The 14,182-nt window shown below is 47.6% G+C and overlaps 1 protein-coding gene across 2 annotated transcripts in view; it reads right to left on the reverse strand.

The window, feature by feature from the left end:
* SCMH1 (Scm polycomb group protein homolog 1) overlaps positions 1-14,182 on the reverse strand; it is a 46,448-nt gene that overhangs the window by 2,882 nt on the left and 29,384 nt on the right. Inside the window, exons 8-11 of one of the 2 annotated variants that reach the window (XM_056846097.1) lie at positions 13,059-13,185; positions 7,961-8,161; positions 5,673-5,855; positions 2,715-2,846 (exon numbers count right to left, since the gene is read on the reverse strand). In XM_056846097.1, the coding sequence (XP_056702075.1) occupies positions 2,715-2,846; positions 5,673-5,855; positions 7,961-8,161; positions 13,059-13,185 (643 nt within the window). The remainder of the gene's footprint in view (positions 1-2,714; positions 2,847-5,672; positions 5,856-7,960; positions 8,162-13,058; positions 13,186-14,182) is intronic. The other variant, XM_056846098.1, reaches the window with a different exon arrangement.

Genomic DNA, 14,182 nt, shown 5'->3' on the forward strand with positions numbered 1-14,182 from the left:
CCTTTACCCCCAGCAAGCTGGGTACTCATTTTACCAACCTCAGAAGGATGGAAGGCTGAGTCAACCTTGAGCAGGCTACCTAAAACCAACTTCCGTCAGGATCGAATTCGGGTCACGAGCAGAGCTTGGACTGCAGTACTGCAGCTTACCACTCTGCACCACGGGGCTAAGTCACCCCTTCATTTACCAGCTCCCAAACTCCAAGCAATTTGCATTTACTGCCTGTTTGACCTGCTCCACACATATCCAGGGCCGTTTTGTCTGGGGAGCAGGGGTACAGGTTAAACCGGAAGCCTCAAGCCACACACTTTGCTGAGTTATGTGTGCCTTTTTAAATATCCATTCCTGTAATGAGGCCAGAACAAGGGGAAGGTTAAGAGAGATCCTTTTTGACGACCAACCAAGCCGTGCTATGATCTGCCGCAGCGGAGAGATGGAACAGCTGGAATGCTAGGGGCCTTGGAAATTAATCTCTGCCTTTCCATTCCATGAGGCCAACAGGGAAGCTTCCCACAGGCATTTCTTCAAGTTATTTCATTTATACCCCACCTTTCTCCCCTAAGGGGAACCAAATGGGTTGACATCAATCTCCTCTCCTCCATTTTATCCTCACAATAACCTTGTGAGGTAGGCTATGCTGAGGGTGGGTGGAGTTTTGAACCTTGGGGGTCCCAGATCTTGGTCCAACACTCTTACCACTACACCACACTGGCTCTCAGGAGTGCTCCCTTCCTGTTTTTCCTCGGTTCCTTTTGTCCTGTTTTTCCTTGAGCTATGATATTGTTGCTATCACCGTAGGGACATGGGGAGGGGCCGTGGCTCAGTTTGAAGAGCATCTGCTTGGCATGCAGAAGGTCCCAGGTCCAATCCCCGGCATCTCCAGTTAAAGGGACTAGGCAAGCAGGTGATGGGAAAGACCTCAGCCTGAGACCCTGGGGAGTCGCTGCCAGTCTGAGTAGACAATATTGACTTTGATGGACCAATGGTCTGGTTCAGTATAAGGCAGCTTCATGTGGGAACATCTCTCCCTGTTCTGAATTTACTTAAGCGCCATAAAATAAATTTGGTTAATTAGTGTAAAAATTCAGCGTTTTATAATAATTTTTACTGCTTATAATTATTTGTATTTATGTACTGTATTTTAATTGTGATGTTAGCTGTCCTGAACATGGCATCGCTGGGGGAGGGCTGGGTATCAATAAAAGTTTATTGTTATTATTATTTCCCTGATGGCTGCTTTAACTGATGTTACTGTCTGCCTGATGCTATTGATTCAGGTCCTCTTCCCCTCCTCATTCTCGATGAAAGCGGAAGCGCCGGTCCAAAAATTATCCATGAACCAGCTGTTTTCCCGTGACGAGTTTGCCCTTCTCTGGCATGATATGTCACCACGCGGCTGACTTGTACGTGATTCATTAAAAGCAGCGGTTCCCAAACTGTGCTCCGTGGAGCACTTGGTGCTCCGTGAAACATCTCCTAGTGCTCCATGAAGAGACTGGAAAGAAAAATACTACTTTCAGTTTAGTATATAGGTGCTAGGTGACAATTAGTGCTCCGTGATGAATTTCTCTCCTGAAAAGTGCTCCGTTGACTCAAAAAGTTTGGGAACCTCTGATTTAGAAATCTTCTAGGCCGCTGTTTCGCTAAAAGGCCTGCGAAGTGGCATACCACAAAACCAGAACTAAAACCAGATGAAGCAATAAATGAAGCAACAGAACCACCACCACCCCCATCAAAAAAAGACCAAGGGAGCAGAGCATCAGGTAAAAACCAGGAGATCCTGAATCGATTCCTAAAAAACTTTTTAAAAGGTCTTAACTTGGCAATGAAAAATGAGAATGAAAGCAAGAGTTTGACCAGACTGCGTGAGGAGGGATATTCTATAATCTCCACTGGAAAAGCCCCCTTCTTTCCAGTGCCACCTGCTCGATCTAAATGGGGGAAGAGGAGACAGAGAAGGGCCTGTACTGCCACTGCCGGTCCTGAGTAGACAATACTGACTTGGATGGACCGAGGGTCTGATTCAGTAGAAGGCAGCTTCATGTGATCCCGGCAAAATTCAGTAAAAAACAGATCGCTCTTGAAGTCAGGAAGCTGCTCTACCCCAAGTCAGACCATCGGTCTATCATGGTCATTCCTTTCTGCTTTGGCTGGCAGCAGCTGCCCAGGGTTCCCTCCTCCCCTCACATCATCTACTTCCTGATCCCTTTAACTGGGGATACCGGGGATTTGGAGGACTTTCATTCATAGGGTCGCCATGAGTCAGAAGCAACTTGACGGCACTTAACACACACACCGGGGATTGAACCTGGCGTCTTCAGCGAGCAAAGCAGATGCTATGCCACTGAGCTATGACCCCCCCCCCAATCTTATTCCAGGTATTAAGAGCCAATCCCTCTGGTTCGTATGTGCAAGACTGCTTCTGCTTTCATGGGCATGCACGGTTGACAGGGACCCCACGCTGCCCTGTGCAACCGGACCTGGGGGGGGGGGTAATTACGTCCCTTATTCCAGCAATCCTGGCTGTGTGTTCAAGAGTTAATCCAAGGAAGCCACTGTCCGGACAAAACCTAAGCAACGAACAGCCAGGCTGGAGGCAGAACACTGGGCTCAAGTCCTGCAAAACGTGTCTTCGTAATGACAGTTCTATGGGCCTCAGCTTGCTGAACCCCTCATCCTCAAAAGCCAAGCTAGGGACCAGACGCTGTGCTCACCTTCCAAAGGGTGACGGTCATTCTTTGGTAACTTGGGGGAGATTGGAGCACTGTATGGAGGGGAATCTTGGGAATATCTCTTTGTACCCCGGCCTGGTCCCTGCAGAGAGCCGTCTAACGAAATGCTTCTGTCTAGGGGAAGAGAGAACAAGCCCCGCTTAGGCATCTTCTTGAGAAATTCAGCCCTGCTCAACTTTTTCTGATTCTTTGGGGTAGTCAATTTTTTTACCTACAGCCCCGTCTGTTGAGGGAACAGAGGTGTAGATGGTTCACGGCACAACCCCCCTCCCCACACACAGAAAGTGATTCAAATCTATTGTCTGGCACAATTTCCCATTGTAAATTTCATGTACAGCCGACTACCTGCCGTTGATCTTTGGTGGAGGTTCTTTTCACAGCGGTTTGGGATACTATACTGGAAAACACAGCAGGGGGAAACTGAGCTCCTCAGCTCCAGTGAATATGTTTGAACATAAAAACGGTAGAGAGAAGTGCTGCCTTTTAACGAGGAGCCGGAGGCAACATTCACAAGGCTGATTAAAACTGCACAAGTCTGAGCAGTCGAGCATTTCGAAAAAGCTCCTTAATGCAGAGAACGTGATTCTGAACAAAATCTACTAGCAAGGTGTGTCAGAATAAAGAGTTCAAAATTAATTTATGTAGACAAACGTCTGTCTATCTGCCCCCCTCCCGTCCTCCCTCCCAGCCCTGATATATATCTTCTTAAACTGGGATCCTTGGATCCAAGTTCAAGAAGATGTGCCCAACTGCTGAAGGAAGCATGCACAAATTGGAATCTGGAGAGGGCACGCTGTCCTTTGACGTCTACTGAACAGTGCTGCCATCCTGCCATTCGAAGCAGGACCCCTGACCTTACTGTAAGGATTCCACTACATTTTTTTTAAAGGTTGCTTTCCATAAGGTATGCGCAGCACACAATTTGAGGTATTTACCTACCCAGGATACACAGCCCTGGTTTAAAAAAAGGACATTAAATTGTGGAACTCCCTGCCCCAGGATGTGGTGAAGGCTGCCAACTTGGAAGGCTTTAAGAAGGGAGTGGACATGGAGGAGAGGGCTATCCACAGCTAATACTAAAAATGGTTGCTAGTCATGGTGCATACCTATTCTCTACAGTATCAGAGGAGCATCCCTATTATATTAGGTGCTGTGGAAGGCAGACAGGACAATGCTGCTGCAGTCGTCTTGTTTCTGGGCTTCCCAGAGGCACCTGGTTGGCCACTGTGTGAACAGACGGCTGGACTTGATGGGCCTTGGTCTGATCCAGGATGGCCTTCCTTATGTTCTTATCCCCCAACGTGTGAAAATGCTTCATCCTGCTGTACACAGACTCGTCCTCTAGATCTGGCAATTCATCACCGGTCGGGAATAGTCCACGTCGACTCCAACTGCACTGTTTACTCTTTGGGCAAGACTTTGTGTCCATTTTATGTTCTGAGCAGTTAATGGTATTTGCATACACCTTAAGACTGCAGGTGGTTTCTGGCCTGCCTTGATTAACTGCTGGATGCATTGCTTTTGTAAGTGAATTGGGATTGTCATGCTTGTTTTATGGTTTTATCTGTGGGATTGCTGCTACTTTTCTTTTTTGCAGCTGTTGCATCTCACTAGGCTGGATCTAATCAGCTTTTCTGTTGGAGAGAGAGGAAGGAGGGGACCCAAGAAAGGCTAAACTGAGAACCGTGAGACGTACACGCCCAGAAGTCCCATGTGACTTCTGGGATTTTAATACGGAGGGGAACTGGGTGATGCTGAATGGGAAAAAAAACCCCTGCTGGATCCAATTCGTAGACTTGGAAGCTTTTACCTATAAGACACTTTTAAAAGTAGAGACGCATGGAAAATTCTCTAAATAAACATTCTCCCATCCTTTCTCTGTTTATGTACACACACATACAGAGACCATAAAAATGTTTTCTGTCGTTAAATCTGGTACCTAATCTAGCTAAAGATCAATTTTGTATGGTGTTACATATTATAACTGTGGCTAGAACGACCTTTGCCAGTCACTGGAAACAAAAATCAACTCCAAAGATAGAGGAATGGCTGGTTAAACTATCTATGTTTTAATTAAGCTAACAGCATATCAGAAAAACAGAGATACAATAAGATTGGATGCGGTATGGTCACATACAATAAGTAAAATAGAGAATTTCATAAATAAGAGCAGGAAAGAGGAATGCATTACGCTCAGTCAGGACGTAATGATGAATATGAAGACATAGAAATAAGCTGTAGCATGGGAAACTTGATCTTATTTTATTATGTGTGTGTGTGTAAAAATACATATTTTGTAAAAATACATATTTTGTAAAAATATGTAAAAATACATATTTTAAATTATGAACTGTCACTAATTTTGCTTTTTTAAGTTGTTGTTATTGTCATTGTTTTTTTCTAGTTTTAAAAAATGTTTTCTGTTGTTTCGGCTGCAAAAGAGTAAAACTGCTGAACCTCTGAAGTTCGCACTTAATTTTTTGTGAACTTTGGCAGATCATGAGAGGGAGGGCAGGAAGAGCTGCGTCGGTGTTTGGCTCTCGTGGCCCTTTCTTGCATGCTCTGGGTAGTACCAATTGCCACTTCGAGGTCAGGAAGCAATTTTCCTCCAGGCCAGATTGGCCAGGGATCCTGGAGGGTTCCCCCCCCCCCATCTTCTGGGCATGGAACAGGGGTCACTCTGTGTGTGTGTGTGTGTGTGTTGGGGGGGGAGGTAGTTGTGAAGTTCCTACATTGTGCAGGAGGTTGGACTAGATGATCCTGGTTGCATAAGTGAAGGCTGCAAGCAGAAGGCGGTTAAGAACTTTTTGTCGATGAAACCCAGGGTGTGGGGAAACCTGTCCTCCTGCCCTTCTCTGGTCACTTGGAGTGTTGCTTGGTGGGAATGCTCTCCCATCTGGGGCAATGACCGTAACAATCCCCCTCAGCCCCAGCTCCTACCTGGTAGGTACCTGTCGTGGTCGTACTCGCGGGAGTGCTGCGCGTGATGCTGAGTGAAGGGCTGGTTTCCAAAGAGGTTGTCGCTGCGGAGGTTGTGGCAGAGTTTCTCGAGAAAGCGGAGGACGTACGTGATGCTGTTGACGGCCGGCAAGTTCAGGGTGTGCTGCTCGTGATCAAACACAGCTGGAGATGGAAAGGACAGAGCCAAACGTCTTAAAGATTGCCTGCGACAGACCAGAACTCCAGGATCACACAGTGCCTTCTTGCCACTGGTGATGCGGATGAAGTTCGCGCATTCACTCATCAACACAATACAGGGCTGTATTATGAATTCAGTGCCCCCTCAGCCCCCCCAAAAGTTTCATTTCTGGCTTGGAATGTTTACAGCTGTGTCGTAAAACCCAAGAAGCAAAGAAGACAATTGCTGTAATACCTTTCATTTAAAAGGTACAGGTAGTCCCCTGTGCAAGCACCAGGTCATTAGTGACTCAGGGGATGACGCCACATCACGATGTTCGCTAGGCAGACTATGGTCATTTATGCATGGGGACTCACGTTTGCCCCCGCCTGACTCATTTCTCCCTTGGAGTTCTGCATGAGTTTTCCGTCTGTTAGAAATGACCTTGCTGCCAGCCCTCGCAATGTCCGGGTCTTCCCATTCCTCTGTTAACCCAACCCTTTCCTCTCCTCTGAGCTCAGCCTGGTTGAAATCTCTGTGCAGAGAGCAAAGCAGGGGAAACAGAAGCTGGCTTTCTCTCACAGCCAATTACAAAGTAGTGTGTAAAGAGGCGGGGATTCAAATACTTCCTGCTTCCACTGAGCTTTTTCTGAGCAAAAGAAAGGCTTTTTAAAACCGAGGTTTGGATCCCCCCCACACTTTCAGATTACTCCGCATTTTGTTCTTAAAATACCTTTTTATGCAGCAATTGGATTGGAGGGGAATCTTCTCTCACAGTGAGCACTGCAAAGTAAGCCAATTACAAAGCAGCATTTAAAGGGGCGGGACTTGATTTGAGGCTGGAGGCTGCTGGTGCAGAGATTCCCAACAGGAAAGTGTCCAGCCAGCAACGAACCTCAGGTAAAACTCCCATGCATAAATGACCTATGTTTACAGCGTGGTTTGTCATTGCCTTCTACACTTTACCCTCAGCAAGCTGGGTACTCATTTTACCAACCTCGGAAGGATGGAAGGCTGAGTCAACCTAGAGCCGGCTACCTGAGATCAACTTCCGTTGGGATCGAACTCAGGTCATGAGCAGAGCTTGGACTGCAGTACTGCAGCTTACCACTCTGCCCCACGGGGCTCTCTAATACCTTTTATTAGAAGCAACCAATGACACTTAGCTGTAAATTTTTAATTTCTCCAGAACTCATGATTCTGAAGGTGAAGCTTGAAAGATGGGTAGCCCCATGGATGCACCATGAGTGAGTTTCCACCTGGGAATGCCTTTAAACTGTGTCGCAGGGTCCCAGTTCTGGTTGGGACCAGCACAGCACAGGGGAAAAGAAAGGATCGTTCTTTACCCCCCATGCCATTTTTCCGAACCAAAATAGGCTTGGGGGGGGTCATATGAGCAAATAACACTCCCTCAGCACCGTGGGGGTGGGAAGCAGATACCCCTTCTCCCCTTTGCGCTGCAGTAATTCCAACCAGAACCAGGCTTCTGTGATGCAGTTTAAAGGAGTTCCCAGGTGGACTATGCCTTTGTTATCTTGCGGCTGGACTGCTGCAATGTGCTTTGCATGGGGCTGCCCTTAAAGACCACTCAGAAACTTCCATTGGTACAAAAATGCCACGGCTTGCCTGTGACCAAGGGCTAGTCAGAGTGAACATATTACACCAGTACTAAATCAATTACAGTAGCTGTTTGAGTGGAAAGTGGCTTCTATTTTGTACTGGGGCAAATCTGATTTTTGTAAGCTCCCTCGAGCGCATTAATGGAAACAGAGACAACTGTAAGAGTAAAATAATACAATAAAATGTCTAGCAGCAAAGAGCTCTGTAAGACTGAAGAAGATCCACCGACTTCAACGGAACTGCCATAAGAGCAAGTGACCAAAATTTCTAGTCTTCCAGAAAGCAATCATTAATAAAAGTCCTGGCTGTACATGACATGAAGACTTGAGAAGAATATTGCAGCCCACTTTGGCAGACAGACAATGTTACAAGCCCTCTTTCACTCTTTGAGACGGCTGCAAGAACAAAACCAGGCCACGAGATGTCAAAACCATCCCTCTGGAGCACGCCACCGAGGACAAGGAGAACCGACCGGCGAGGCTCTCTGTACCTGAAATGATCTCGCCTCCGTGGCCTTGCTTCAGGAACGAGAAGACGGTTTTCTGGTGGTAGGCACAGTCGATGCAGGCCTGGACTGCCTGCTGGAGGACCACGGACGCTCGAGCTGGCCCAAAATGGTCCGGTAATTGCTGGACTTTCTTCTTGTCCAGATGAGGGCCGGTGCTCCCGTTCTTATTCAAGTAGATACAAACTGCGGAGAAAGACCAGAGGGCTTCCGATAATTAAGCGGAGAGAAAAATGAAGACGCCGTTCCTATAGCTACAGCTCCCCAAGTCATTGTCTCCGCTACCGAAACAATATCCCCAGTCATATATCCAGTCATCAGAAACCACAATATTCAGAAACCAGTGGGGGACATTTGAACCTTCCAGGACATTCAGTTGCTGATTTAAGAGCAGCAGTTCTCTTACAAAGGGATTTCAAAGAAGAAGAAGAGCTGGTTTTTATATGCCGACTTGCTCTACCACTTAAGGGAGACTCAAATCAGCTTACATAAGAACATAAGAAAGGCCCTGCTGGATCAGACCAAGGCCCATCAAGTCCAGCAGTCTGTTCACACAGCGGCCAACCAGGTGCCTCTAGGAAGCCACTAACAAGACGAGTGCAGCAGCACCATCCTGCCTGTGTTCCACTGCACCCAAAACAATAGGCATTGCCTTACGATCACCTTCCCTTCCTCTCCCCACAACAGACACCCTGTGAGGTGAGTGAGGCGGAGAGAGTGTGCCTAACCCAAGGTCACCCGGCTGGCTTCGTGTGTAGGAGTGGGGAATCAAACCCGGTTCTCCAGATCAGACTCCACCACCCCAAACCACTGCTCTTAACCACTACACCACGCTGGGAGGTTAGAAAGAGAGACTGATGAACAATGAGGCTCAAGACAATGCATTCTCCTGGACTGAATAGAGACCTGGGATTCCTGTCTCATAGCCAACGCTGATTTCGCCATGTCTACTACCCCTCTGCATATCACACCTAATCCTATCACTCCTGCTAATGTCATTTGCCTGCTATTGACATTTGAATGCTATTGCCATTGGGTGTCTGCATTCACTCTTCTCTATGGGACTCACATTCTAACTGTACCTGAAGATGTGGCTCATGAAAGCTCAAACCCTACCAGAAATTTTGTTAATCCTTAAGGTTCAACTGGACCCTCCTCGCTCTTTTCTACTGCTACAGACAGACTAACACAGCTACCCATCGTGATCTATCCCCCAGTCATAGTTTGGCTGAGCCTTGGAGGACCAGCCTGAATGCTTTAACCACCATACACATGCACAAATAGAGGGCCTTCCGCTCCCCTCCCCCAAAAGCAATTGCAACTGAGTTCCAGGTTGACTGGAGAAAAAAAGCCTTGCTCTCATATAATCAGTTTGTCAAACATTGCTGTACGAACAATTCCAGAAGGGCAGCCACATTCATTTGTTGTAGCAAAGGGCTTTTCTGCACAGGTTATTTCATCGCTTTTGCGCCCGTATTGGGTCTCCCCCCCCTTTTCTGCCTGTGTTTTGCTCCCTCTAGTGGTCGCTTTGCTGTTTCATAGCCGTATCACTGGTTTATCCCCAAGCACTTTAAAAGTGTGGTGTGCTGTGGTGGTCCTGATGCAGTACGGGCACACACGAGTGACAACAACAAGAAATGCAGACAAGCCCAAAGTTTCAGGTGGGTATCTGTGCTGCTCTGTAGTAGAAGAACAAAATTGGAGTCCAGTAACTCCTTAAAGAGGAGCCCCGTGGCGCAGAGTGGTGAGCTGCAGTACTGCAGTCCAAGCTCTGCTCACGACCTGAGTTCGATCCTGACGGAAGTCGGTTTCAGGTAGCCGGCTCAAGGTTGACCCCAGTCTTCCATCCTTCCGGGAACAGTAAAACGAGTACCCAGCTTGCTGGGGGTAAAGTGTAGACAGCTGGGGACGGCACTGGCAAACCACCCCGTAAACAAAGTCTGCCTAGAAAATGTCGGGATGTGACGTCTCCCCATGGGTCAGGAATGACCCGGTGCTTGCACAGGGGACTTTTATCATACCTAACTCCTTAAAGACCAACAAGATCTTTGAGGTATAAGCTTTTGAGAGTCAAAGCACCCATCCTCACATATATCTGACGAAGGGAGCTCTGACTCTCGAAAGATTATACACCAGAAATCTTGTTGCCTTTAAGGTACTACTGGACTTGAATTTTGTTGTAGCAAAATGAAACAGGAGTCCAGTAGCTCCTTAAAGGCTGAACATACATTTACTTTGGCTTGAGCTTTCATGAGTCAGAGCTCCTTCAGATGCATCAGAGGAAGTGACTCATGAAAGCTCGTGCCGAAATACATTTTTGTGAGGCTTTTAAGCGGCTACTGGACTCCTGGGATAATGTTCATACAGCTCAGCCGCAATGAAACCCAAGCTGTTCCTGACAGTTAGGCAAGCTCTTTGCCTGCAGCCATCTTGCCCATCCAGACAAGAAAGAGGAGTTCAACCCTCTTGCGGCCAATTGCACTGTTGCTCAACTTGGAAGTGAGGATGGAAAAAAGAATACCAGGAACAGCAGGAGGATAAGGAGGAACATTCACATCGGTCCTACTGACAAAGCACTGTGAAAACTGCTGCCTGAATACCTGCAAAAGACTTGCACTTTTAAAAACGTTCTTGGTTTCATGGCAGATCTTCCACTGGTGGCGGTTTAAGGCACTTCTAAGCACCCACGTGAATAGCACTCGACTAGTGATGCTTTCTGGACAAGGAGATGGGAGTGTGCCCATGTGGGGTTACCGGCCAAAGTGGAGACCTACAAATCAAGTTGCAAAAACGGCCAACTAGGAGGTGAAGCAGGGATGGTCACCACCAGGGGAGGGGCCGTGGCTCAGTGGTAGAGCATCTGCTTGGCATGCAGAAGGTCCCAGGTTCAATCCCCGGCATCTCCAGTTAAAGGGACTAGGCAAGTAGGTGATGTGAAAGACCTCTGCCTGAGACCCTGGAGAGCTGCTGCCAGTCTGAGTAGCCAATATGGACTTTGATGGACCGAGGGTCTGATTCAGTAGAAGGCAGCTTCATATGAAAATATGAAAACCAGCATCTGGCTGCTGGTGGTGCAGCGTGGGCAACAGTGGGCAGAGCGTACGATGCGTTTTGATCTGACTGAGTTATTCAGAGCATGCACTGAGCCAGCGGATGGTGCCTGGCAGGGTTTTCTGGGGTCGTTTTTGAAGCGACACTGTCAAAACGGGAACAAGTAGATTTGCACATTCACTGAACACATGATAGCTTTGTTTTTCATTGGTTCTGTCAAAGACGCAGGTTTCTGACCCACCCCGTCCTTGCAAGGATGATTGGATTCCCGTCCCCGAACCTGGGACCCTGGAATAAGTCTTCTGATAGTTTGGCCGAAAATGGGTTTGGACTCTTATGCATGCAGTAGAACACACCAATAAAAGCAACTGACTATATTGAAAAGATTCAAGAATAGGTTCAGGCTTAAGCACAAAAACTAGCTTCCTAACATACTCCTGCATATGTGAAGGCAAACAGGGTACAACATCTTCAAATCAGCATAAGTAGCAAAGCAGGAGATGAACCAAGATGGTCCCTGGTCCATGATGTTATTATTGGGCCATGCTTGGAAAACTTGTGCCGGATGGTTATAGCCAACTTTATAGGAAACTGGACCACTGACCTACCCCCAGCCAGTATAAGCCAATCAAGAATGTGATCCAAAATACGATTCTCAAAGAAGAAGAAGACTTGGTTTTTACATGCTAACTTTCTCTACCACTTAAGGAAGAATCAAACAGGCTTACAATCACCTTCCCTTCCCCACTACCAACACCCTGAGGTAGGTGGGGATGAGAGAGCTCTAAGAGAGCTGTGACTGGCCCAAGGTCACCCAGCTGGCTTCATGTGGAGGAGTGGGGAAACCAACCCAGTTCTCCAGATTAGAGTCCACCGCTCCAAACCACCACTCTTAACCACTACACCACGCTGCTCCCAAAAAGAAGCAAGATTCCCTGCCCCCCATCTGATATAGCTGAGAGCAGTTAAGTCAGATCGCTTCGAAAGGCAAAGGTGCGATTCTCAAGCTCTTTCACCTTATGTTTGGGAATGGCGGACGAGTTTGTAAGCGTCTGATATGGAACTCTCCTCGAGTTATTCTCTAACGCTTGGATGACACATCAGGAAACAGGCGATCACTTTGAATTTATGACAATGGCCAAATGCTGTTTATAAACTGTCAGGCATTTCTCTTGACAGGTGTGTTTTCTTTGATTATTCATATAGGCAGAAGTATAAAAAGCGGGGGCATTTCTCAGGACAGGCATTACCATGAGATCAAAAAGCAGCCTCACTCTGCCTGTTACCTTAAAGACACTCCCTCCCCACACCACATGGGTATGAGTAACACAGGAATAATATGCCTAGGAGTAGAAAGGAAAAAACCCACAGACTCCTCTGATATGCTGCAAGCATGCATAAATCCATACTCTAAAGAAAGTTTCTTCGGAAGGAGAACAAGCTGGCCTCTTCCGAACCACCATGGCCTGCTGCCTGGCCCCCTGCCTAGGAGCCTAGTGATCCCAGGATGAACGTTGTGATGGAAAGCTTACGGGTCATTGTCAAAGCCTTCTGACATTTCCGCTGCATCTCCAGAGTTACGATATGATAAAGTTTATTGATTGTGGCCAAAGGCCATCACAATCTACCATACAAAGCATTAAAATAAGATTAAAATAACTTTAAAACAGTCTGACCACCAAGAAGCTAGTAATTAAACGTGTTAAACTCCCTGATTAAAAACAGCTTTAGCCCGGATTTTCTTGGCTGCTAAAGCAAAGAGTGACACTTTGTAGGAAGCATCAGGGTTGGCGTCTGATAGGAGAAAGAGCAGCTTCTCCCAGAGTTATGTACATACGCACACTCCAATGGAGAGACCGAGGAAAAGAGACGAGGGAGGACTTTCGACGCTCAGAATCCTGTTTACGTTTGTTTCTTACATCCCCCCTATCTTCCTGCTGTCAGGTTCATGACCGCCACTGCTCAGGTCTCCCTGACTTCCTCTCCACCAAACCGCTACGCCCAAAAAAGGACAGCAGACCACATTCTGTACCTGTCGGGGCCTGCATGGCGGAGCTGGGGATGGTTGCCGCGTCCTGGGGCACTGTGCTCGTATCGGGTTCGGGAGTGCTGGTTGTAGGGGAGGTGGGCGCTGGATTCAGCAAAGTTCGAGGTTTCCTCTGCAGAAAAAGAGAGGGAGAAGAGAGAGAGATCATGTTAATAAGACAGAAAGCCAGGGCGGTGTAGCGGTCAGAGTGTCAGACTAGGATGCGGAAGACCCAGGTTTGATTCCCCACTTGACCACGGAAGCTTCCTGGGTAACTTTGGGCCAGTCACACACACTCAGCCTAGCCTACCTCACAGCACTGTTGTGAGGATAAAATGGAGGAGAACAATGTAAGCCACTGTGGGTCCCCATTGGGGGGAAAGGTGGGGTATAAATTAAGTAAATAATTAAATAAAACACTTGAACTGGGGGGGGGGGTGAATCCAGCAGGCAGAAGGAAGAAACTGTTAGAAGAAGAAGAAGAGTTGGTTTTTATATGCCGACTTTCCCTGCCACTTAAGGGAGAATCGAACCAGCTTACAATCACCTTCCCTTCCCCTCCCCACAACAGACACCCTGTGAGGTAGGTGGGGCTGGGAGAGTGTGACGAGCCCAAGGTCACCCAGCTGGCTTCGTGTGCAGGAGTGGGGAAACAAATCCAGTTCACCAGATTAGCCTCTGCTGCTCATGTGGAGGAGTGGGGAATCAAACCTGGTTCTCCAGATCAGAGTCTACCGCTCCAAACCACCGCTCTTAACCACTACACCATGCTGGCTCTGTTAGGTATAGATAACACAGCATGGAGAGCACGCTCGTAAGGAAATCGGAAGGGAACGGTGAGTTAACAGTGCAAACCTCAGCAGAGGGACACCCTTCTAAGTCTGTTGAAGTCTGTGGGCTTAGAAAGGTGCAGCTCTTCCTTAGAAGAAGAAGTGTTGGTTTTTAAACCCCGCTTTTCTTTACCTTTAAGGAGTCTCAAAGCAGCTTACAATCACCTTCCCTTCCTCCCCGACATCAGGCACCTTGTGAGGTAGGTGGGGCCTAAGACAGTTCAGAGAGAACTGTGACTAGGCCAAGTGGCTGCGCGTGGAGGAGCGGGGGGGAATCAAACCCAGTTCTCCAGATTAGAG

This window comes from Euleptes europaea, chromosome 3, assembly GCF_029931775.1.
Source record: "Euleptes europaea isolate rEulEur1 chromosome 3, rEulEur1.hap1, whole genome shotgun sequence".
Taxonomy (NCBI): Eukaryota; Metazoa; Chordata; class Lepidosauria; order Squamata; family Sphaerodactylidae; genus Euleptes; species Euleptes europaea.